Source organism: Alosa pseudoharengus, unplaced genomic scaffold (genome assembly GCF_046254945.1).
Source record: "Alosa pseudoharengus isolate Yale_2024_CS ecotype anadromous, Long Island Sound unplaced genomic scaffold, YU_APseudo_1.1 YU_APseudo_1.1_scf_10, whole genome shotgun sequence".
Classification (NCBI taxonomy): Eukaryota; Metazoa; Chordata; class Actinopteri; order Clupeiformes; family Clupeidae; genus Alosa; species Alosa pseudoharengus.
Window position 1 is genome coordinate 8,382,501 of NW_027468565.1, and position 23,622 is coordinate 8,406,122.

General features: G+C 48.1%; 1 protein-coding gene across 1 annotated transcript in view; it reads right to left on the reverse strand.

Moving 5' to 3' along the window:
* Window positions 1-23,622, reverse strand: part of tln2b (talin 2b) — a 94,492-nt gene that overhangs the window by 13,811 nt on the left and 57,059 nt on the right. Inside the window, exons 30-50 of the mRNA XM_076262695.1 lie at window positions 22,797-22,994; window positions 21,416-21,555; window positions 20,272-20,365; window positions 19,630-19,719; window positions 19,362-19,484; window positions 18,900-19,043; window positions 18,162-18,323; window positions 17,775-17,915; window positions 16,895-17,076; window positions 15,503-15,635; window positions 15,166-15,267; window positions 14,816-14,986; window positions 14,140-14,286; window positions 12,647-12,748; window positions 12,292-12,411; window positions 10,803-10,949; window positions 7,412-7,578; window positions 6,508-6,691; window positions 5,372-5,497; window positions 3,082-3,198; window positions 74-259 (exon numbers count right to left, since the gene is read on the reverse strand). Of these exons, the coding sequence (XP_076118810.1) occupies window positions 74-259; window positions 3,082-3,198; window positions 5,372-5,497; window positions 6,508-6,691; window positions 7,412-7,578; window positions 10,803-10,949; window positions 12,292-12,411; window positions 12,647-12,748; window positions 14,140-14,286; window positions 14,816-14,986; window positions 15,166-15,267; window positions 15,503-15,635; window positions 16,895-17,076; window positions 17,775-17,915; window positions 18,162-18,323; window positions 18,900-19,043; window positions 19,362-19,484; window positions 19,630-19,719; window positions 20,272-20,365; window positions 21,416-21,555; window positions 22,797-22,994 (2,976 nt within the window). The remainder of the gene's footprint in view (window positions 1-73; window positions 260-3,081; window positions 3,199-5,371; window positions 5,498-6,507; window positions 6,692-7,411; window positions 7,579-10,802; window positions 10,950-12,291; window positions 12,412-12,646; window positions 12,749-14,139; window positions 14,287-14,815; window positions 14,987-15,165; window positions 15,268-15,502; window positions 15,636-16,894; window positions 17,077-17,774; window positions 17,916-18,161; window positions 18,324-18,899; window positions 19,044-19,361; window positions 19,485-19,629; window positions 19,720-20,271; window positions 20,366-21,415; window positions 21,556-22,796; window positions 22,995-23,622) is intronic.

Below are 23,622 nucleotides of genomic sequence, written 5' to 3' on the forward strand. Positions count from 1 at the left end.
AACATTACAGGGTTTTGTATCCAACAGAAACACACACATACACACAAACATGCAAAGACACACACTCACACACCTTGCAGGTGGTCAGCATGTCGGCGATGGCTTTACGGCTCAGGTTGGCAGTGGCAATCACATCCTCCTGCTGGGCCGAGTTGCCCGCAGCAACGGCCTTGGCCGTCGCCGTGGTGATGCCCTTGGTCATGCGGATGAACTCCTCGGGGGTGGTGGACTTCTCCGGAACGTCCTTGGACTGGAAGACCTGCGGTCGAAGGCCACGCGCATTACAGCAAACTGTGTGACTGCAGCCAAACATTCCACATACATATTTATAAATACCGCATTAGCCGCCATCACACCTCTACGCTCTCATCTCATGCTGTCACAGAGTTGATGAGCAGTAATGAAGCAGGAAATGATGTGATACTGAATAATGCTCTCACCCACACGCACGCACGCACGCACACTGCCTGCACTAACACAGACGTGCATGTAGCAGGGGCTGTGGGGTCTCGAGGGCTTCCTCCACTAGAGCGGAGTTAGTGAGTAGCACTAATGGGCCTGGCGGAGCAGAGCTCTGTTTGGCTTGGGGTGGAGCCGTGCTGCGGCGCAGCTCTCTCGGCCGCCTAGCGCCTCCTGAAGAAACACTGATAAGCGCTAGCGGGCAAATCCTGGACCAGTAAAGCCAATAAAAAACAGAACACCACTCTCCTGCACCCACCCCCCCATATCTGTGCCCTTCTCTCTCTCTCTCTGACTTCCTCTTCTTTCCTATTTGTTTCTGTTTCTCCTTCGCTCGGTTTTCACTCCACGTTTGCGATCACTCTCCTCTCACTGGCCTCTGACTCTCTCCTCTCTCTTGTCTAAACATTCCACATTTGATAAGTGGCCTAAATCACCCAAAGGGATTCTGGGATACAGATACAGTCAGAGGTCGGTACTACTGTAGCAATAGCCTGGTAGTGTATCTCTCTCACTCACACACACACACACACACACACACACACACACACACACACACACACACACACACACACACACACACACACACACACACACACACACACACACACACACACACACAATACTGCGCCTTATTCAAAATTGCATTCAGTTTGGTTAGTAACAGGGTCAGGAACCGTGTATAACTACAGCACTGCTTTATCCACTTAAAGCAGCATCTGCTGAGAGCTTTGACTTGACTAGCCAAACTGCACCTAAAAATCTGCTGAACATGGAGCACTGTTTGATCATGGCCTCAAAGCTACCATGCAACATCAAAGTATACATGCTTTATGTACTAACCAGGGGCCTCATGTACAAAGCTTGCGTACGCACAAAAATGCTGCGTACGCCATTTCTCGTGCTCACGTCCGGATGTACGAAGACTGACTTGAACGTGAGAATGTGCGGTCCTCCACTCAAACTTCATGTCTGGGTACGCACATTTCCAATGTGTATCGTCAATTGGTGACACTTAGAGGCAATGCAGCGCAACAACATTAGTTGACCGCGAGTCTAGGCCTTTATTTGCACAGTAGGCTATTGTGAAACGTGGGTTATTAAAAAGGATAACACTTCGAAAGTAGGCCTATGTTTCTATATTTGGACATGCAACATGCGCAAATTCTACTACGTTATGCAACAACCTATCTATAATGACAACTGTAGACTTATTAGAGGATAATTATTAAAAGGGAACGTGAAACATAGCCTACACAGCGCCGATATTTGGTTACGCGATTGTTGATGACTGGCTTATTAAACATTTCAGATTTTGAAGAGCTTTCCACAAAACCTGTGATAAATGGGGTCGGCTTCACGCATTTGCCCATGCCTTAACATTTGTTTTTGACAGTTTTTTCCCTTCATATCTTCGATAGTTTTCATTTTAAAAGAAATACATATGGGACAGGATCATGCATGTGAATAGAAAGATATTTCCCTGATTGACTGCATGGCTACTTTGACTTTCCTCGAGTAAGCATTCGCATTATTGTCACACTTGTGTGCAAATATAGGGATATGATCCAGAAATCATAATGTTGTGGCGAGCTGGCCTGGATCAACTTAGTTTATTCCATTCGGGTGCACATGCGTGGTACGATTGATTTAATGATTTTTTAATAAATGCAGATATGTTGTAATGGCCCAAATGCATTCAAACCCAGTTATGCGAACCCTGTCACCTAGTTGCAGACTGGCCAATAATTCTGCCCCGGTCTCCTATAGCCTAGCCACTGCCACGCTCTGCCACTACTGGTTTTTTGTTATTAATTACAGATGATAAAGACGTAAGATTCTTGCCATTTCGTCAGATAAGCACTTCTACCTCGCATTCGCTGGAAATAAAGTTTTTTATTCATTTGATGATTTCAATTATTAAACTTTGGAACAGGTTTGAGTATGAATGGATCCACAGATGAGTTCATTGTTATTAATATTGCGGGATAGGCCATTTTGTTTTCGTGGAGGTCTGCACACTCGAATGTCCTTCTAGTTAGCATATTAAAATGAGTGTGATTGAGGGAGGAGAGAGGGTGGAGTGTAATGCTCGTGCATGTGCGCTTAATTTCACGTTAATTGGGATGTACAAAGAAAAGCTGCGTGGAATGCTGCGTACGCACAGTTTCATACATCAGGATTTTTTTGTGCGTACGCTACTTTTCAGGTTTGCACGTACGCAATGTTTTAGTATGAAATCCACGCAAGTCTTTGTACATGAGATCCCCTGGGCCATAGGATTTGTAATGTAGCGGGTGCTATGGCTACATTTAATGTGATGCCATGGGTATCTGAGCGTTTGCAGTTTGAGTTCTGGTTTGTGTAGGAATATAGTGATATAATAGTGAGAGAACTAGGCTAAGGGAATAGGGGAAAGAGTGAGAGCAAGAAAGAAGGCATAAAAACAGGGCAAGAGAGTTATCTAGAAAGAGAGGAGACGAGAGACAAGGGTAATCTTTATGGTCAGTTACTGCCTCCTTTGCATTGTGGGGATAGTCTCACATGTGGCCTTTTGCATGTGCCTGGGAATATATCTGTGTGTGTGTGTGTGTGTGTGTGTGTGTGGTGCATAGCGCTCACAGTCAGTTCTTGTTTGATGCACTCGATGGTGGCCTCCAGGGCTCTGGTCCCTCGTGTGGCTTCGTCCTCGACAGCCTTCACCGTCTTCAGCAGAGACGTCACATTTGTCACCATCACCTGAGGAAGATAAGGAGGATGAGGAGGAGGAAGAACAGTCTCACTCGCCCTCCAGCTTCACAAACACAGTCGAGAAGGACACACATTAACTGGAGGCCTCAGAGTACGAATGGAAATTCTAGTAGCGAATGACCTAAAATAACTAGCCACGCTTAAACCTGAATCACTTCCTTTACACAAGGCATTGGTGTAGTAGACATTTTGAAACTCAATTAACCATCAAACTGTTCTAATCTACCCTGAAGTGAATTCCCATATGGTTATCTGCAGATAAATAACATACAATTTCAACTCTGAAGGACTACAGCACAAGCTTCATATATCTCAGACTAAAATGTGTGCTGGCTGCACACAGACCATTCATTTGAGTGTTGTTACCCTCGACTGGAGTGTGCCACCCTTCCCTTAGCCAAAGCCTATTTGTGTTGCTTGTTTCAAAGCTGACTGCACGGTTTCAGCCGCAAGTAATGATATTACTCTCAGTCCCTGAGTCAAAACAACATGGCGTGCTAAAACCTGATAATGGGTTTCAGAAGGAGCCTTTCGTGGTGGCAGGCTGCTGAGACTGGAGGATGAATCATATAAAAGGTTATGGCTGGTACTCACAAAATCTAATATGGATTATTAGAAAAGCATCCGTGCATCCTGTAATAACAGAATCTAGGCTACGGCTGCTACCTTGGACAAACACACTGCTCTGTTTCAACTAACCTGAATCAAGGTGAAATGTCTCAATTAAAAAAAAATACAAAATTCAACAAAAAAGAATGATTAAAAATCCCGAGGTGACCTGTCCTAATTCTCCCTGGTGGTGAATGTATCATGCAAAGCCTGCATGAGACCTACAGAAGGAGCTCTGCAGAGGTCTGAGTGCAGCGAAGAGCCAGACATTTTGGGCAAAAAGGATGGAAGTGTGGGTGGATCAGTCACGGAAACACTGTGTGCATACCTGCAAGATGACAACACTCAAGAGGAAGGGTAGGGCATGAAGGGGTGTGTGTGTGTGTGTGTGTGTGTGTGTGGTACTGGAATGGGTAGGGGGTGGGGGGGTCGCTCCACAGGTCACCATATGTTCTGCCAATGAAAGTGATCTGGGAGACTGCTCCCTCCCACAAGCCTTAATTAGATTAAAACCCTGTTGGTGAAAGTGTGTCTAATCAGGAAAAGTTTCATCTAAGAGTTTTTAAGGTGGTTCTGCTAAAACCATTGAACTGTGGCAAGGATTAGGGACGTGCGCGTACGCGTGTGTGTGTGAATGTGTGCGAGTGTGTGTGCGTGCACGTCTGTGTGTGGGTGTATTCAATTACACTGAAACACAATTAAAGGAGGCCGATGGTTTTAATTAAAGGCAGTCAGAAGAGTAAGGGGTGGGATGTGATGGGGGCACTTTTACAAGAGGAAGGGGGTGTGAGAGTGAGTTTGGTTATGCAAGGCCTCCAACCCACACCGTTACAATGAGGAGGAAAGGCATAGGGAGGATAATGAGAGTGAGTGTTTGGTGTGTGTGTGACTGAGTGAGAGGGAGAGGGTGAGAGTGAGAGAGAGAGAGAGAGAGAGAGAGCGTGGGAAGAAGGGGAAAGAGAAAGATAAGGAAGCTCTTGAGATGTGTCGTCTCTGTGCCATGATCACAGACTGTTCAGTGACCCCCTGCTGTGAAACCCATGAGTCATGGCCCTGTTATCGGTCAGACACGCACACGCACACACGCACACACACACACACACACACACACACACACACTTCCAAGAATGGGTCTCAGAAACGGCAATGGAGAAACAGAGTGTGCAGACACACACACACACACACAAACACAGCATGGTTGAGCCTCGGCTGGAACTGACTGTTTGGAGGTCACACACAAGTTCAACAGCAAGCCATGCGGTAATGACAAGTGTCTGGCCACTGCCAGTGGTCTTCACACTGGACTGAGAGAAGGAGGTAACTCTGATGCTCAGCATCACACAGTCAAACACACATATGCACGCACACACAGAAAAAAAAAAAAACATGAATTCACACAGGCTAACACACACACACGCACACACACACACACAAAAAAACTTCACACAAACAAACACAGATGCAAAAATATATTCATACAGTTACAGCTTGGGTCCTTTCAGTGTGTGTATGAGTGTGTGTATGTGTGTGTGTGTGTGTGTAGGTCAATTACTTTGGCAGCGCTCTTCAACTGGTACATGGAGGGGTCATCAGCTGGCTTGCCTGCGGCACACTTGGTGGCACCGATGAGCTCGGCCAGGGCCTTGGCCACATCCCTCACTGCATTTATGAGCACGACCTGAGGGAGAGAGAGAGCAATGGAGAGTGACAGAGAGAGAGGGAGAGGAGAGAGGAGAGAGGGAAAATAAGAAAGAGGGGGAAGTGAGGGGAATGGAGAGGAGAGTAGAGAGAGAGAGAGAGGTGGAACAGTAAGTCCAGAAAAGGAAGAGCAAAAAGTCAGAGGAGAAGAAGCATCGGAGAAGAGAAAGAGATTTTGAGAAGGGAAAAAAAAAACCATCATCAATAACGGTCCTGTCCGTGACACACACACTCTCAAACACAGACACAACACACGCCCACACACACAAACACACAGGCAGACAGCCACACACACACACACACACACACACACACACACACACACACGGGAATCCAGCGCCGCTCTAACTGGCCACAGACCCGGCGGGTTTAATACACATGGCGGCACAATGAGGCCTTATCTCCCCGCGGTCGCCTCAGGCTCTGCTCTTATGAGAAAAAGAAGCCTAATGGCACACAGAGAGATGGAGGGGGGGGGGCTGTTTGCTCCTGCCTCTGCTGCTGGGACACTAAAGGACAACACCCCCCCCCCCCCCCGCTCACACACACACACACACACACACGACCCTCAACTCCCATAAACCTTCACACATCCATCAATTTTAGATGGAGGGAAAAAGGGCAGTCTGGGAGAAAGAGAGAGAGATATAGGGAAACAGAGAGAGGGAGAAATAAAGAGAGAATGAGGGAGAGAAAGAGGCAGGAGGCCCCTGTAGAAATGAGAGAGCACAGCAGACTCCTCTGAGAGATGGCGCTGGACACGCAAACATATGAAGGTGATTACCAGACAGTGGCACGGCATTTCAGCTCAGGGGGAAATAGGTAACTCATAAGAGTGAGTCAGAGAGAACGAGGGAAAGACCGAGACAGAGAGAGAGAGAGAGAAAGAGAGAGAGAGAGAGAGGGAGGGAGAGAGAGAGAGAGAGAGAGGGAGAGGGAGAGGGAGAGGGAGAGGGAGAGGGAGAGAGAGACTAAACCCAGTCTAGTCACCTGTGTCTCTGGGTCGTCAGAGCCCATGCTGGTTGCCCCGAGCTTGACCACCTCGGTGAGCTGGGTGATGGTCTTGGCCGACGACTGTGCGGCCTGGGCCAGCTTCTCTTGGCTGGAGGCCGCCCCTGCCACCAGCATCTTAGTGTCCTCCACCAGGGCCTTGGCCGTCTTCAGGATGCTCTCCCTGGGGGGGGGGAGGCAGGAAAACAGTACGATGACCTTCAGTAATGCTCAGCTCAACTCAACTCTGTTCCAGACCAGATCAGGGGACTCAGCAGAGAGTCTGGGCCAGAGCAGGTGTGGACTGGACTAAAGTTAGTCTGGTCTCAGTGGTCCTTGTGGGGCACCGCAACGAACAGGACCGAGTCAGCACAGGAAAAGAGCTCCTTCAGTCACAGTCACCCAAAGGAGCTCAGCCCAACAACAAGAGCAGCTCTCCATTTGGGATGTGTGAGGGGGCGATGTTCAGATGAAGTGAAATGGGATTACTGGAGACAGAGAGATTAAAGCTGGGAGCAACTGGTTTGATTATGGGGCATGTTTCCACCTAGCCTGGAAGCCAGCACAATTTAAGGATGTCAAATGCCTTGACCTCTTTTAAAAAGTCTTTTGAAGTACTGTAATTACGCCGTCAATGACTTGATTAACACAAGCAATAGTGGAATCTAAACATACAGTATCACTTCTCCTGCGGCAGCGATTTTACTGTAAACAAAATCAACTCAAGCGCTTTCAGCTGACGTGGATGACTGCATTACTGTTTCCAACACATTTTAACCTTATAAGTTATTTGTTTTTGCTGTCTGTGTTTGCATGAGCATGCATATACATATTGTGTGAACATTAATGTTCATCTGTCAGTGTGTGTTTGTGTGTGTGTGTGTGTGTGTGTGGCATGTCTTACCTATGGTCAGCGAAGGACTCCTCGTTTTCAGAGTTGAGCGTTCCGGCTGAGGCGAACATGATGGTAGTGTCGAGGTCAGCGATGATGCCAGACACAGAGCTGGCGGCTGTGATGCAGGCCTGCGTACCCTTATTACCAGCCTGAAGGGCAGAGAGGACCATGGACACCTGAGAGAGATAGAGAAAGAGAGAGAAAGAAAGAGAGAGAGAGAGAGAGAGAGAGAGAGAGGATATTTATTCATTTACAGTATATGTAATTTACAAATGTGTTAAAAGCCATGATGGCCATACATATTTCTACAATTTTTCCTGGAGAAAAGGACTAGTTATTGCGAGAAAGAAAAGTGTGTGAGAGAAAGAGAGAGAAAGAAAGAAAGAAAGAAAGAAAGAAAGAAAGAAAGAAAGAAGGAGAGATGAAAGAGACCAGGCCCACAGTGCACTTCAAAATCCCTCTGACATTTAGCCCAGCCATCTACCACAGCCTGTTAAGTCACCAGATCCAGCCGTAGCCATGACTACATCATCACAGTTCAAATTCCAGTCTGACCCCTAGGGCGGAGAGAGTAGGGGCGCTCATGAATTATGTTACACTGTTACATCAACCTGACCACTGCTAATGCAGGTAAGCCTGGCGCTTCATCCGGCAGGCAAAGCAGATGGACAACAAGCAGCTGGTGGCTTTTCACCACAGGCCATATCTCAACCATGCATCTCAGATAATGATTACATTAAAGATGTGCGTGTCATTTAGTCTGTCTGTGTGTTTCAGATCGACCCTTATCTGCCATCAAACCCTCACGGTTGCACAGAGAGCCAGAGCTTAAGTGTGAAAGGGAGGGAGTGGGAGACGGTAAAGAGAGAGAGAGAGAGAGAGAGAGAGAGAGAGAGAGAGAGAGAGAGAGAGAGAGAGAGAGAGAGAGAGAGAGAGAGAGCGAGAGAGAGAGCGCACTTAAGAGATGAGGAGGGGACAGATGTTGCATGGGAGGCAGCTGACAGCAGGAGAGGCATAAAGGTAAGAGCACATTAGAGCCGCGCCCACTAGACAAACACATTTAGAAAATGAGACTGGAGAGGGCGGGGGAGGGGTGGAGTGAGGGAGAGAGGGAGAGAGAGAGAGAGAGAGAGAGACAGAGGAATGGGGAGGGGAGGGGTACAAAGAGACAGAGATTGGCAGTGGATGTGTTCGCAGAGTGGAAGGAGACACAACATCTGATGAAGGAAAACAATCAAAAAGATGGGGGGGAAGCATTCTACAGAAGAGATGAGAGAGAAAAGAGAGAGTTATGAAGGCAGGATGGATGGAGTGAGACAATGCGAGATCTCCACTGAAGGATAAGGAGCCACTGGAGAGACATCAAGGTGATGAGACGCCGTGTCCTTCGCCTTCACATAAAATTGAGAAATTACTTCAAGACCGGGGCCGGAATTAAACACGGCAACCGGGGGAATCTCTCTCTCTCTCTCTCTCACACACCATCAAAAGCCTCAAGCTCTCCCTCACCCACTTTTAGCTCTCTCTTCAGCCGTAGCAGAAACACAACATGCTGACAAGGCTGCAACACACCCCACTTCATCAGATCAATCACAACACAGCTGAAATAACTCAGTGACAGACAGCATTTGAGCTAAGATGAAGCTCCAAAACAAGATACGACAATCTGTGCTATGGTGTCTGGTTATATTTTCTGTTCGAGTAACCCAGATAGGAAGACAGGGCTCAGCCCAAATACATAACACACAGGCTTGTTTGAGATTACAGCTGGTGAGCCCGTTCCCCTCAGATGCTAGAGGCTCTTGTAAAGTGATAATAGTCCCCATTACCGGAAACCTGTCATTGAGTCCGAAACATGGTCCCGCACTATCATTTCACTAGCCCTTAAATGACCGGTGTCCTCTACTGCTGCTTATAACGACATAGAGAAATGAAGCAAAACACAGGGAGTTGATACCGTCTGCCGTATAGACACCATCACATCATGTCACTTACGACACAGCCCTCAAATAACAGTGTCCACATTTCAGCCACCTGAGTAAGCACTGACCACAAGGGATCACATTAGTCTTCAGTGTGTTTACCTTTAGCAAAGTTTGATGGAAAAAGATGTACACATAGATATTTCCTCAAATACATATATATCCCGTATTACCTAGGTGAACACTCAACAACCATGGAGAAAATAGTAGGCTTTTAATATGGACTTTGTATGAACAGTTGAGGGCGGCTGGTTATGACAAGTTAATCCAGATTCCTGGAGAAGCCAGGGCGCTTGAGGAGCCAAAACAGCTGCATGCGTCTACCCTAAACCTAGCCTCTGCTAGCCGCTGTGTCTCTGACAGACCAGCCCAATGAGACACGAGGCACTGTAGTGTTCTTTAGTTAGGTCACTCGGCCTGTCAGTCTCAAAGTCAGTCAAATATGAAAACATGATCGTTCAGCAATCAGTTAAGCAGACCTGGATGGTCTCATAGTTTACCAGTCAATATGGAAATTGTTGTGGTCAGCCAATGGAACAGTCAATCAATAATTCAATGTTTCAAATGATCAAACATGCAAACCACTTGTGTCTGCTCTCTTACATTTCCAGTGCCATTGTGGTAACACTTTAGTTCAGGGAACATTTGTTAGCCATTAATACATATGTAACATATGTATTAGTGCTTAACAAGGTCTGTATTAAGCATCATTACACATTTATAAAGTCTTCATTAAACAATTTCTTACTCTTACTGAATAGATTTGTTATTCTATGTAACTAGTTGGTCTTGATCTAAGGTTATTGATATTGATAGTATGAATCAAAATAGAAACTTTATAGCCTTCTAATACTGTACATTGTCTTAATATGTTACTATTATATCACAATAAGTCACATATTAAGACATCAGTCTATTAGAGTCTATATATCTATACCAGTACTACTATGTAATGGTAACCTTAGCTCAAGACCAACTAGTTACTTAAGGATTTACCAAGACTAAATGACCTATTGATTAAGAATAATAAATTGTTCAAAAAGACTAATAAATGCAGTACAGTAATGCTTGATACAGACCTTGTTGAGCATTAATACATACATATTAGTCTGTTGTTAGTTAGTTGTGTATCAGTGGTTTGCATGTGTTCCCTAAACTAAAGTTACTGACATGGTAAAGGACTACACTGATAACCTTTATTACTGACATGGTAAAGGACTACACTGATAACCTTTATTACTGACATGGTAAAGGACTACACTGATAACCTCAGTGACAAAGCAGATAGCCTGTGGTGGTTCCCTCTCTATTCTGTGATGGTGTAGGCGTACTGTGATACTACAGTGACTGTGCAGGCGTAGTTCGGTCAGTGACCCTCTAGTAGGCGTGTGGGTGGTGATGTGAGAAAGGAGTCCTACCTTCTCGGTGACTGTGCGGGCACACTCGATCAGCTCCCTCTTGGTGAAGCTGTCCGTGGGGCTGATCTGCAGTGCCCCGGCCTTCTGGACCAGGAAGATACAGCCGTGACCCAGCTCCTGGACACGCGACTTAATCTGACCACCCACCTAAGCGAGAGAGAGAGAGAGAGAGAGAGAGAGAGTGAAAGAGAGAAATAGAAAGAGAAGGGGTGGGGAGGGGAAGAGTGACAGACAGGGGAAGAACGAGAGAGAGAGAGAGAGAGAGAGAGAGAGAGAGAAAGAGAGAGCGAAAGAGAGAAATAGAAAGAGAAGGGGTGGGGAGGGGAAGAGTGACAGACAGGGGAAGAACGAGAGAGAGAGAGAGAGAGAGAGAGAGAGAGAGAGAGAGAGAGAGAGAGAGATAGACAGGAAAAAAAGGAGAGACAGACCTGGATGTTAAATGGATGCTACAAATGTAGGTTGTTGCAACACTCTCAACAAGCACCTACATAAAGCCCATGGCCATCAGCTGGCCTCTGCTGCCACTGTCTCCTACTGTCCTCCTGAGCAGCTGAAGCTCGCTTGCTCGCCCCAACATCGCCTGCAGGCTCGCCGGCTCTTATCACTGCTCTGCACAGCCCCGCACAGCACCGCGCCAAGCTGTGCCTGGAGCAGCACACACATCTGTGGGTATATCTGATGTTGGGCAGCACGGCCCGGCGAGTAGGAGGCCGGCCACTACACCTTTTATTTCCTGACACCTCTGAGACTCCTGGGTGGGTGGTGCTTCATTCTGAACCCGCGCCATAGGCTTTCACTGACTCACTCTGAGTGTGTGTGTGTGTGTGTCTGTGTGCGTGTGTGTGTGTGAGACAGAGTGAGGGATTCTGTGGGGGTACACAGTTGCCATGGCAACAGGGGCTTTACAGGAGCTGCTTATGTAAAAGGAGGTATTGACGAGGGAGCGAGTGAGCGATCGGGAGCGGGCAGCTATTAGGGCTACGCGTTCACACTCAGCAGCAGCATGACTGGAGCGGAGGGATTTAAACACAAACCAATGTTCTCTGAGGTGAGAAAAGAAACTAAATAAGATGTCGACGTGACTTCACACGTTTTACCCCTCCAACCAAACACAATGGATGAGATTATTCCCTTATGTTTTATATCGTTCCTTTCATTAAAGAGGTCTGAGGGAGAATTATTTTGTCTGAACAGCTGACAAAACGGAAAGATTTTCTAGAAACTGTGTTCTTATCTATAACCTTTTGTCCTAATCTAACCTTATATAATGATGATTGTGAAACATAACAAGAAATGAACATGAGAGCTTCTCTCTCATGGTCAGTCAGCCAGTCTCTTCCGATACTGATTTCTGAGAAGACCTCAAAAACACACACATGGGGGGGATCAATATGGTACAACTGGCACTTAAGACCCTCCTTAGCTCCACAGATCAGTGTTTGGGGCAGGGGGGGTCAGTGAGGAGCAGACAGGCCACATTGATCCTCACCTCCTCGAGCTCAGCAGTGGCGGCAGCGAGGCGGCCCTGGTGGGCGAGCTGGCTGTAGTCCACCGTCACCTGAGACGCCAGGCCACCCAGCTCGTCTGGACAGGTCACCGACTTGGTCATCTGGACACATGGGAGGGGGGAGAGAGGGGTGGGGGTTAAGAGTGGACAGATTACCCAAGATAAAGTAAGAGAGGAACACAAGTGATTCAGAGAGAGTGAGAGGGAGAGAGAGGAGAGAAAAAAAGAGATGGAGAGACAAAGAAATGCAGTGAGGGAGCAGAGGAAGGAAAACGGAACAAATCAGTTACGCATGACGCACACACACACACACGCAGGTGTAGCTTCAGTGACTCACCATCTCTTGTGCGGTGATGGCGATGCCTTTAGAGTATTTCACCATGGTCGTCTGGTAGTCCACAAACGTGCCGTCGGGCTCAGGGGGAGTTCCTTCATCCAACTGCACCCATAAACACAGCTCATTAAACCCTCTCTCTCCCCCCTACACACACACACACACACACACACACACAGAACAGTTCACACTCTCCTCACTCCTCAAATAGACTACAGCACAATCACAGCCACTGTTCACTACAACTACCCCTCCAACTGCTTTGTATTTAGCCATCAAATACTTTGAGCCAAAGCGATGTAACCTACAGTGCAGGAGAGCAGTTCTAAATGGTATTGGCATCCCAGAGAGAGCAAGGCTCTGGATCCTATCTGACCCTGGACTATGTTTTCTGGAAGCATTGTTGAGCAACCGTGACTGTAACCATGGAGAGAGTTCCCTAATGATTTCACTATGGCAGTGATTTGGGGCTGATTAGGTGGACGTGGGCCGGATCGGGGCCAGATGTGGCCCTGCAACACACGGCGTCCATGCCCTTTTGGTTTTGTCTCCCTTCCAACACACAGTGTGCATCGCATCTGCATACAAACACAAGCACCGCTGTTCGGACACTCTGCTCATGAGCCACTGTTGAAAGACAGAAGAGCCACTGACAATCTCAGTCTGTTTAGCAGCTCCGCAGGCGTCGGTGAAATACTGCGACTGTTTTTACCGTTTCTCGACATTAGCCCGCCCTGACAGGCTGACGAGCGCTGCAGAGATATCTACGGGAGATAAAGGGGCCCTCATTTCCCCTCTAATTGCCAAATGGCCGATGCGCTGAGCCCATCCCGGCAGCACCATCGACTCAGGGAGACAGAGAGCTGCTTCATAATTATCACAAGGGGCTGATGCTCTGATGATTCAACAACAATAAAGCTCCAACATGCTATCTCTATTCCTTTTGTTTTTGTTCCGTTTTCTCTGATAACGGAAGACTCTGGCTCAGACTAGTTCCAGGTCTGTTGCGGATCTGGTGTATTTATGGTTGTCTAAGCTACTGGATGCCTAAAATTTCCCTCGGGATGAATAAAGTAAGTATATGTGTGTGTGTGTGTGTGTGTGTATGTGTGTGTGTGTGTGTGTGTGTGTATCTATCTATCTACAGTATCTATCTATCAATCTATCTATCTAAGCTTCTTTCAGATGCAGCCTGAGTGGTGAGTGAGTGTTATATCTATGCTGTGCTGGTCATTTCTGATGGTCAGTCTTCGTACATGTACAGTGGATTAGATATATGCTCTATGCCGAGCGTAATGATGGACAGAGAGAGTATGCCATTTTTGAGGGAAAGGCTTCTCTCATTTGTCCTCTTTCTATCTCCAGACAAGAGTTCGTTACAGCCTACAGATTGTATTTAACTCATACAGTACATACATTATTGAGCTGTTGTTTTTGCAACATCCCCCAAACACTCATTGTTTATGTAACGCCGCCCTTGGTTGGCGCTCACTCACCCGGCCCATGGCCTCGGCGATGGACTCCACCATCCCTCCCACCATGCCCCCTTCACTGGCTGCGTCGTTCAGGGTCACCATGATGTCATCCACCGCCTCCTTCATCAGCTGGGCCGCCTCGGCAATGGCGTCATGAGTGTGGGCCGCCTAGGGTGGCCAACGCATGCCAGGAGCGCACACACACACACACAAAACACACACACACACACACACACACACAAAACACACACACACACACAAAACACAGCTGCATAGTCAATGCAGGAAAACTTCAATTCAATCAAGTACAAGCAGCTGAAACAGGGAACGACAGTTTTCAAAACGTATGCAAATCTATCTGCGGAGTATCAACAACAAAAAACACCTGCCGTGATCAGGTAAGCTATGAAAACCGGATAGTGCATGTTTGAAGTAATATGGCTCCAGATAAGGAGTCTAATGTCTCAATAACCTCAATAAACCATACACGTAAGCCCTGTTCACATATGGTGATTCACAACGTTTTGTGTAGCCAGTGGTTATTCCACCTGTAATCGCTGAATAACATCAATATTAAATGGTCTCTTGTCGCCAATTGCCGTATGTCGTATATATTGCTTTTACACACAACAAAAACAACTCAGCATCTATACCATGTATCTACACGGTTGTATTAGAATATTGAATAGTGCCGCACCTTGGGGTTGCCCCCTCCCTCCTTGGCAGCGTAGAGCATCTGCAGGGCGGACTCCGACAGGGTCTTGGTCTGGTCCAGGATGTTCATCTGCTGCTGGTGGTCCATCAGCTTCGACGCCAGCCCGACAGATGCAATGATGAGGGGCTCAAAATAGCTGGCCAGCTGGGTCACCTGCCATTAAAAAAAAACACTACAAGGTCAACTTAACTATCCCAACAATGTTGGAGAGTAACTCCAGAAGCGACTGTCCTTAAACACAGAACTTTTAATGTTTTTTTTCTTTTTTGGATCACAAACTGCCAGTGGAGCAATTTTAGGGCTGCGGAGCAGGTGCATGATGGGTAATTGACCTTGTGGCCCAGCTGGGCGGCTTCTCCTCTGGCTGCCGTGGAGACGGGGTCGATGAGGTGGCCAATCTCCTGCACGGCAGACGTCAGCTGCTCCTGCAGGGCCTGGTGAGAGAGATTAGCAGGAAATAGCATCAGCCTCGCTGCTCCACATAAAAGAACAACAAAGCGCTCATTAGCCCAATGAGATCTCTCTTTTTAGTAATGTCACTTCCCTTTGTGACCATAATCCATTTGCACTTCTGATTCAGTGAGAAGTTTGATCTGGCGCGAGTAAAAGCATTTGGCATGAGGCCAAACCGCCCAGCAGCACAAAGCACAGAACTGACGGTCCACTCACCTCCAGAGAGATGTCATCCCTGCTGGGTAAGCTCTGGCCAACAGCGGCCAGAGACGCCTGCTCGATGTCCCTGATGCACTTGTTGATGCTGTCGATGGAGTGGTCACACTCCCTCTGCCCTGGAGCCTTGTCCCTGAAAACACACACAAGGAGGAGGAGAAAGAGAGTAAAGAGGAGGAGGGGGGAGGGGGGCAGGGGTGGCTATTAGTTACATCCACTGAATCCTAATGTAATCGCCATGTTTACACGGCGCATCGTGGACGACTCAGCACCGCATGTGGGCCGGGTCTAGCGAGGACTACACAGAAGAGGGGAGGAAGAAGGTGTGCAGATTGGGCGGTTTCTGAAGATGGAAGATTACAGGCATTTCTGGCTTCTGCACGCAAGCGCAGAGACACCCACACATAATCTGACAAAGACATATCCACAGACACACCCACTCGAAAAACACAAATATCAATCTCTCTCTCTCTCTCTCTCTCTCTCTCTCCCCTAGGATTGCATATATCAGGCCCATATTAGATGGGAGAACAGAGGAGGAGGAAGAAGAGGAGGACAACAGCTCTGGAGGGCAGCCAGTTGGGCAGGTGGCCCGGGCAGCCCTGACTGCTGACTGTGTTTGGCACAAACAAACACTCAGCTCGCTCACACAGCGTGCAGCCACATCCACCTGATCTCGGATCAGCCCCCGCACTCCGCCCGAAAAGCTCCTCAGAGGCTCCTCGCATGGTTGGAGAACTGATCTGCCGTCAGTCCGCCCCTCTAATAGGTACCAGCAGCGCTCGGGGGGGGGGGGCCTCGTGCTGAGTGATGGGAACCCACCCATCGGTGCATTAGCATGCTACCGACGCATAGCACAGCAGATCAGAGGCAAGGGTGGCGAGTCAGGCTGGGCTGGGGAGAGGGGTGGGGAGGTTGGGGGTTTGCCTGCTGGTGCTTATGGGACGATCAGAGGAGAATCACAGATCAGCTGTACCCCCTCGGCAGAAAGTCAAGCTGCAGGTACGCCAGGTGAATATAATAGGAGAGAGGAGAGGTCATAGAGTTTGCGCGACTACACACTCATACTTATCCTGGAGCGGATGCACTACTTGCCTGTGGTCACCATCCTATTAGACATCATATGAAATACCATATTAGAAAGCAGCGTTTTATACATATTCATACATCATTCGTACATCGGCGCTTTCAGGTCACATTGAACGAAATACACCAGGATTTGGGCTTTCTAAGTCGGAGATTTGTTGTACTTTTGGGTCTATGTGAAGTGAGGTGGTGCCACCTCGTGCCAGACATTCTGTGGAGGATGTGAGAGAGCTGAGGAGGGGCATGGGCGGTCAGTGGGGGTGGACACTGAAGTAGCGGCAGCCACAGCAGCTGCTCTGCGCGTACCTGATGGCGGTGATGAGGCCTTTGATGGAGTCGGACACAGTGCGGGAGTGTCCGGCCAGCACCGACCAGGTGGGCGGGTCCTTGGGGTTGAGGATGAGCGAGCGGGCCGTCTCCAGCAGCCACGTGGAGCTGTCCAGCATGGAGCGAGCTGAGCGCAGGATTGGCTCCTGAGCTGCCGAGCCCTGTGATTGGACGAAAACAAGAGACAATGTTATTTCCTTAGTTTTGCTAATAATAGGATACAACCAAAACCATTACAGACCACACTTGGTGCATAAAACAAAAAAGGAGTGAGTGAGGCTGTTTAGAGTGAAAGGGCGTCGTCCTAAAAACAAAAAACTTGTTTTTTACGATGCCACTGAAGTATCCCCTGATGACCAAACAGCTGTTCTGAGAGAAAATCTGTAAAAGCTGGCCGACCTTGTCTCTCATTTACGGGCTACAACTGACGATCAAGGCCTCTCATATCTGGAATAAATAACTGGAAATTGCTTTGTTTTGGCACAGCGCTAAAGGCCCTGTTTCAAAAGGCAGTGTAGTTAGTCAGCAATTATTCATGAAAAAAATCCATTGTACCACTGATGCCTGGGGGTCCATTTTATTGTACATGGCCAATGGAAAAAAGAAGAATGTAGGCTAAACAAGCAGCCCTGCGTAGCTAAATGCTAATTCAAAAAGCCCTGCAAGGTTGATTGGAGAGAGGGAAAGAATGGAGACATTGGCCCTCTTCCTCTCCCTCACTCTCTCTCTCTCTTACACTTGCACACACACACACACACACACACACACACACACACACACACACACACACACACACACACACACACACACACACACACACACAATTACTCAGAGGCGTTTAGGGTCAGCAGTGGTGTACCTCATTGCTTATCTGGGCAGGAATGCTGGCGAACTCGGGGTTGGACGCAAACGTGGACAGATTCTCCACAGCCTCGATGAGCGGGGTGGTAGCCACGCGGCACCGCTCACGGTTCTCGTTGGAGAAATCCCCGTCCAAGGCCTGGAGGGACACACACATCACATCACATTACTTTGTGTGACATTACTGTACATACTATGCGTCTCAACAGGCACAGGTCTACATGCCATAGGCCTAATCAGCCATATGAGCCAGCTACACATGCCATGTGACCAATCAGCTAAAACGGAATTCAGCTCTTTAATCAGCTGCAACATGGGTGTCTGTCACTCAAAATGCACTTTTCTTTAAACTCAAATGTCCATATTATGTGTGCCACCTCGTTACCTTAATGGTTTTGACCAGGTTAGCGGTGGTGTTGGCCACCTCTTTGGCCGACTGGACGAACTGCCTGCGGGCCACAGGGTTGGCTGTCTTCGAGGAAGCCAGGCGACACGCGTTGCACAGGGCTGATGTGTGCTTGGCTACGATTGTGGCCGCAGACAGGACCTGAAGATGGAGGGTAGAAGAAAGAGACACAAATTAGAAAAGAGAAAAGAATATGTGTTTAGTGTGTGTGTGTGTGTGTGCGCGCACGTGTGTGTGTGTGTGTGTGTGTGTGTGTGTGTGTGTGTGTGCGTGAGTGTGTGTGTTACTGAGTGAGGTCACATTTAGGTCTTCTACTACATCATGTCTGACTTGTAGGCCTCCTCAGCCAAGAAAGGCTTAACTTTGAACTGGGAGATGGAGACAGTTGTTATAAAAACATGAGCCGAGACGGAGAGATCAAACCCTCTCCAGTGTTTCCTGTCAACTATGAAGACTGGCTAATTAGCACAAGTCCTGAGCCAGCAGGTACTACTAATACATGTGTCTTGTGTTCAACTTTGTGGTGGAGGTCACTACCATGGGGCTTTCTTTGTACTTTCATCTCTAACTGTCACACTGTGATTGAAGAGGTATGTGTATGTGTGTGTGTGTGTGTGTGTGTGTGTGTGTATGTGTGTGTGTGTGTGTGTGTGTGTGTGTGTGTGTGTGTGTGTGTGTGTGTGTGTGTGTGTGTGTGTGTGTGTTCTTGGGGCTCACCTGAGAGGGGCTACTGGCTGGATCAACCAGGTTCTGACAGGCCATCTGAATGGCCTGGTTGGCTCTGGCAAACTGGATGGGGTCCACTAGGCCTTGGTGGCCTGAGTGGCTGTTGGGGTCGGACACTCCAACCAGATAGGAGGCCTGTGGATTGGAAATTAAGTGGACAATCAATATTTGAGGAGACTGGAGGATCAATGTTTATATAGTGTTAAACCATAACCAACAGAGAGAAACAGAGATAAAGAATGAGAGAGAGTGATAGAGAGTGAGTGAGGGAGTAAGTGAGTGTGTGTGTGTGTGTGGGAGAGTGGGAGTGTGTGTGGGAGTGTGAAAGAGATACAGAAAGAGAGAGCGAAAGCTAGAAACTGTGCATATGTAGGGCATGATCCAATCTCAGAGAGGAGCTGGTATACTGCAGAGGGCATCTGGACCCCTGGCACCTGTGGCACGAGTGCTCACCTGTCCTGCTGCCTCAGTCAGCCCACACAGGGCTTTGGACGCCACCCCAACGCTGTCGCCAAACGCCGGCACGTCTCCCGTCTTGCAGTTCTGTGAGATGCCCGCCATGGACTCCCCAAGGACCTGTCCAGCAGAGGGAACGGCGGCACAAGCCACAAATACACCATTCAAATCTTGTACTGTATATGGAACTCTCCATGATGGATCTGATGGAGTGCGTTAGGCATTCCTGAAATAAAGGGAGAGAGGGAAAAATACTGGGCCTTGCCTTGGAGTTTTCCATGACGCTCTCGATGCAGTCGAAGTATGAGAGATCACTGACCGGTTCGTTGGGAGTGTCTAGCAGGCCTCTCACCGCCTGTGAGTGAGTGAGTAAGACAGAGAGACACGGGAGGGAAGGGGAAAATGAGAGAAGGGACAGGGGGAGCAGAGAAAATTGAGAAATTGACAAGATAATGGAGGGAGAGAGACAATAAAGAAAAGGAGAATCTCAGTGATCTTAAAAAAAACATCTCTCCACTCAGGCAGCTATGAGCAGTGTGCGGGTATGAAGTGAATTTAGACGTCAAGTGACACAATTAATCCATTAAGCCAGCACATACACACAAACACACACACACACACACAGACACAGAGCTTGTAATGCATGGACACGTAGATCTGACACCATGTGAAGAGAGGAGAGAGAAGAGAGGAGAGAGGAGAGAGAAGAGAGGAGAAAGGAGAGAGGAGAGAGGAGAGAGGGGAAAGAAGAGAGGGGAGGAAAGGGAAGAAAGGAGAGAGGGGAGAGGAGAGAGGAGAGAGGAGAGAGGGGAGAGGAGAGAGGAGAGAGGAGAGAGGGGAGAGCGGAGGAGAGGAGAGGAGAGGGGAGAGGAGACTGCAGAGTGAGCAGAGGGCGAGGTCTCAGTACCTCTAGCTCCCGCAGGGCGTTGTCACACTCCTTCTGGCCCGGCGCCTGCTGCGTGCACAAGGTGATGAGCTGGTTGATGCTCTCTGTCACCGCTCTGAAACACACAGGGAAGCAGAGCAGCCTTTCAGAGCCAAGCACACCTGTGGCCCGCTCACAAAGTACACATTTTACCTGACACACACACACACACACCACACACAGACACATACATTCTACCTTGTATCTCTCTCTCTCTCTCTCTCACACACACACACACACACACACAGGCAAGAACTGCCAAACAGCAAAGCCAGTATCACACAGCTCTTGGCGATAACAGTTTCTCATGGCAGAACCTAGTTACCTCTGAGAGGCAAACAGCCTTTTACTTATGCATGAAAAGGCACCATGCACTCTCACAAAGATACACAGCCGTTATGCTGATAACACTGACACTCACACAGTTATTATGGTGAGACACTTACACACATCTTACACACACAGACAAACGTGTCACAGTCTCAGATCTGCTCAACCTGGCATGGAGAAGTGACTCAGTGGTGTGTGTGTGTGAGAGTGTGTGTGTGTGTGTGTGTGTGTGAGTGTGTGAATGTGTGTGAGCACATACTGCTGCAACGTCTGCCTCATGTCCATCTCTCTCATTAAGAGGAGAGGGAGAATCAGTCAAGCTCAAAGCCCAGGGGGAGCCCCTGTCTGCCACCTCCTGCCTAGAGTGGTGGCCAAAGCTGTTACACTGCTCCTGCAGGTCACACCCTCCACACACACACACCCTCCACACACACACACACACACACACACACACACACACACAAGCCCATGTCTCAGGTGCCCAGCAATCACAACACACATGGATGGCTGAACACATGAATCACTCCCCCCTCCCCTCCTCCTCGCTTCATCCCCCACCCGGCATTCCGATCCGCCGTCTCCAGACTGGCTGTGAACTGCCGATATTTTTAGGCAACGAGGAGAAAGAAAAGCAGCTGCTGTTCATGTTCAGGTGGCAGAAGCGGCAGCATCTCAAACCAGCACCCTGATTAATTAGGAGTGAGACAAGAGGAGTTCTAGATCAGGGCTGTGGCACTGTCGCGTTCATCCCTATCCACCTCCTCCTCCTCCTCCTCCACCACCACCTCCTCCTCACCTGGCTGCAGCTGCGAGAAGGTTCTTGGCGTTGGCAGCTCCCGGGTCCACAGAGAGGGACTTGGCAGCTAGCAGCAGCTTGCTGGAGGCCATGGAGATGTTCTTTAGATTGCTAATGACTTGGATCTGGTCGTCTTTCCTCTGTGGGACAAAAGAAGGAACCATGCAGACACATGGTAGAGGTACACACGTAGAGGTAGAGAGAAAAAGAAAGAGGGGGAGAGAGAGAGTCACTGAACTATGTTCCTTGGCTGGCACAGACACACACACTCTACAGGGAGGAAGAGTGATTGGCTTATTTGCTCCAGCAGCACATTTCAGGAGAGTTCTTTGAGGTTATTTGTGACTTCCATGAGTTCCTACTTTACTGTAAGTACAACCAACTGGAGACAGCGGTCAAGATGTCGTGAGGGCTGACCCATGATCATAACTTTAACCATCCCAATCCCCACGGCCACCTTTACTGCCAGATCCCCAGATCCACCCCCCCCCCCCCTTCCTCCTGTTCCTCCTCTTCCTCCTCATGTCCTGCCTACAGCTGATTTAGCGTTGGGCTTCATGCTACATCAACTCCTTTCCCCAGACGATCTGTCCAAATTAATGAGCAATATAAGCAGAACGAGATCATCAAAAGATCTCATTATGCTGGCATGCCTTAGTGCTCTCGGGGACAATTGTGCATCTAACCGAATTAGATGCACAAAAAAAGGTTCTAATTAACAAACGAATCAAAAAGCCTGAATGCTTTTGTCGGCATGTACTATACAATGTGGGTGAAAGACACTTTGACTGGGACTGATGGCAACTTTGCAGCCTAGTGCAAGTGATTGAAGAAAGCAAACAAAACACAAAAAACGGCACTGAGAAGAAACATTCTGTCACGAGAGGCAAATTACTACTGCAGGGCGAATCACATCTTGAGAAGACTACAGATACAGAACTCAGGTACATGGGAGAAGGATAGCTAAAGATAACAAAAGGAGACTATGAATAAACTCATCTTTAGGTGTGTGAGGTATGGGTGTGTTGAGGTGAGACAAACAATACAAAGTCTATGCATGGGAAGATGCGCTCCAAACCCTCTAATGTCCCATGTTCTGTAACAAAGAACCTTCCATTCTGACTGAGTGAGTCTGAGGTGGGTCTAATTTAATTGCTGGGCAAATGCGGTCAATGAGCAAAATGTCTTGTGGGAGCATTGAACTGAGCAACAAATGATTGTACTTAGAAACTTACTCATGGTATTAAATTAGCCAATAGACTTTGCATAGTTGCATAGTTATCACATTAGCTTTAGTTGATTTTTAGACTTTGCACATTGCCTGTCATTTAAATTAGGTGTTTGTAAGTGTTGATCACCTAATCCGCTAACAGTCCAGTACCTGCGTATGTCCGGCCATCTCTATGCCGGCATCCAGGAACTCATCAAAGTCCTCACTGAACTTTCCGGAAGCCTCCGACAGCTGTCTGCTGGTGCCGCGGGAGGAGTGGACCACCTCTCCAGCCGAGTGGTTGAGCTCGGCGGCCGTGTGGTTCAGGTCACTCTGCGCCTCCTGGAAGGACTTGGAGCATGGAGGGAGCTGCAGGGAGGGAGGGAGGGAGGGAGGGAGAGAGAGATGGAGAAGAGAGAGAGAGATGGCGAATGAGAGAGAGAGAGATGGAGAGTGAGAGAGAGAAAGATATGGAGAGAGAGAGAGATGGATAGTGTGTGTGTGTGAGAGAGAAAGAGATGGAGAGAGTGAGAAAGGAGGGAATAAGAGATTAAACAATAAAGAGAGAGGGGGAAATGGAATGAGGAAAGGAGGCAGGGAGAGACAGACAAATAGACAAATGAAGACAAGAAGAAAAACAGCAGTCAGAGAATGAAAGAGAGAAAGATAAAAAAACAGAGAAATGATGAAGTGAAATGAAGACAGAGACGCGTCTTGCTTGTCAGTACCGCATACATGTTATGGCTGCTATGCTGTCAAGTCCTTTCATATAATCTAAGAAAACATCACCTGAAAATAACTGATTCCACCAAAGCATAGTCTGCCAACGCTAGGATGTCTGGCGGATCATATTTTTGTGTGTGGATCATATTTTTCAAGACTGCTAAGAAATAAGCTGCAATCTACAGTTTTTTCCCTTGTACTGCTGTCTGGGGGAATGCCAATATAAATATGTTAAGACCCTCATCCCTTTTTTGGTGGGAGTAATGTTTGACAA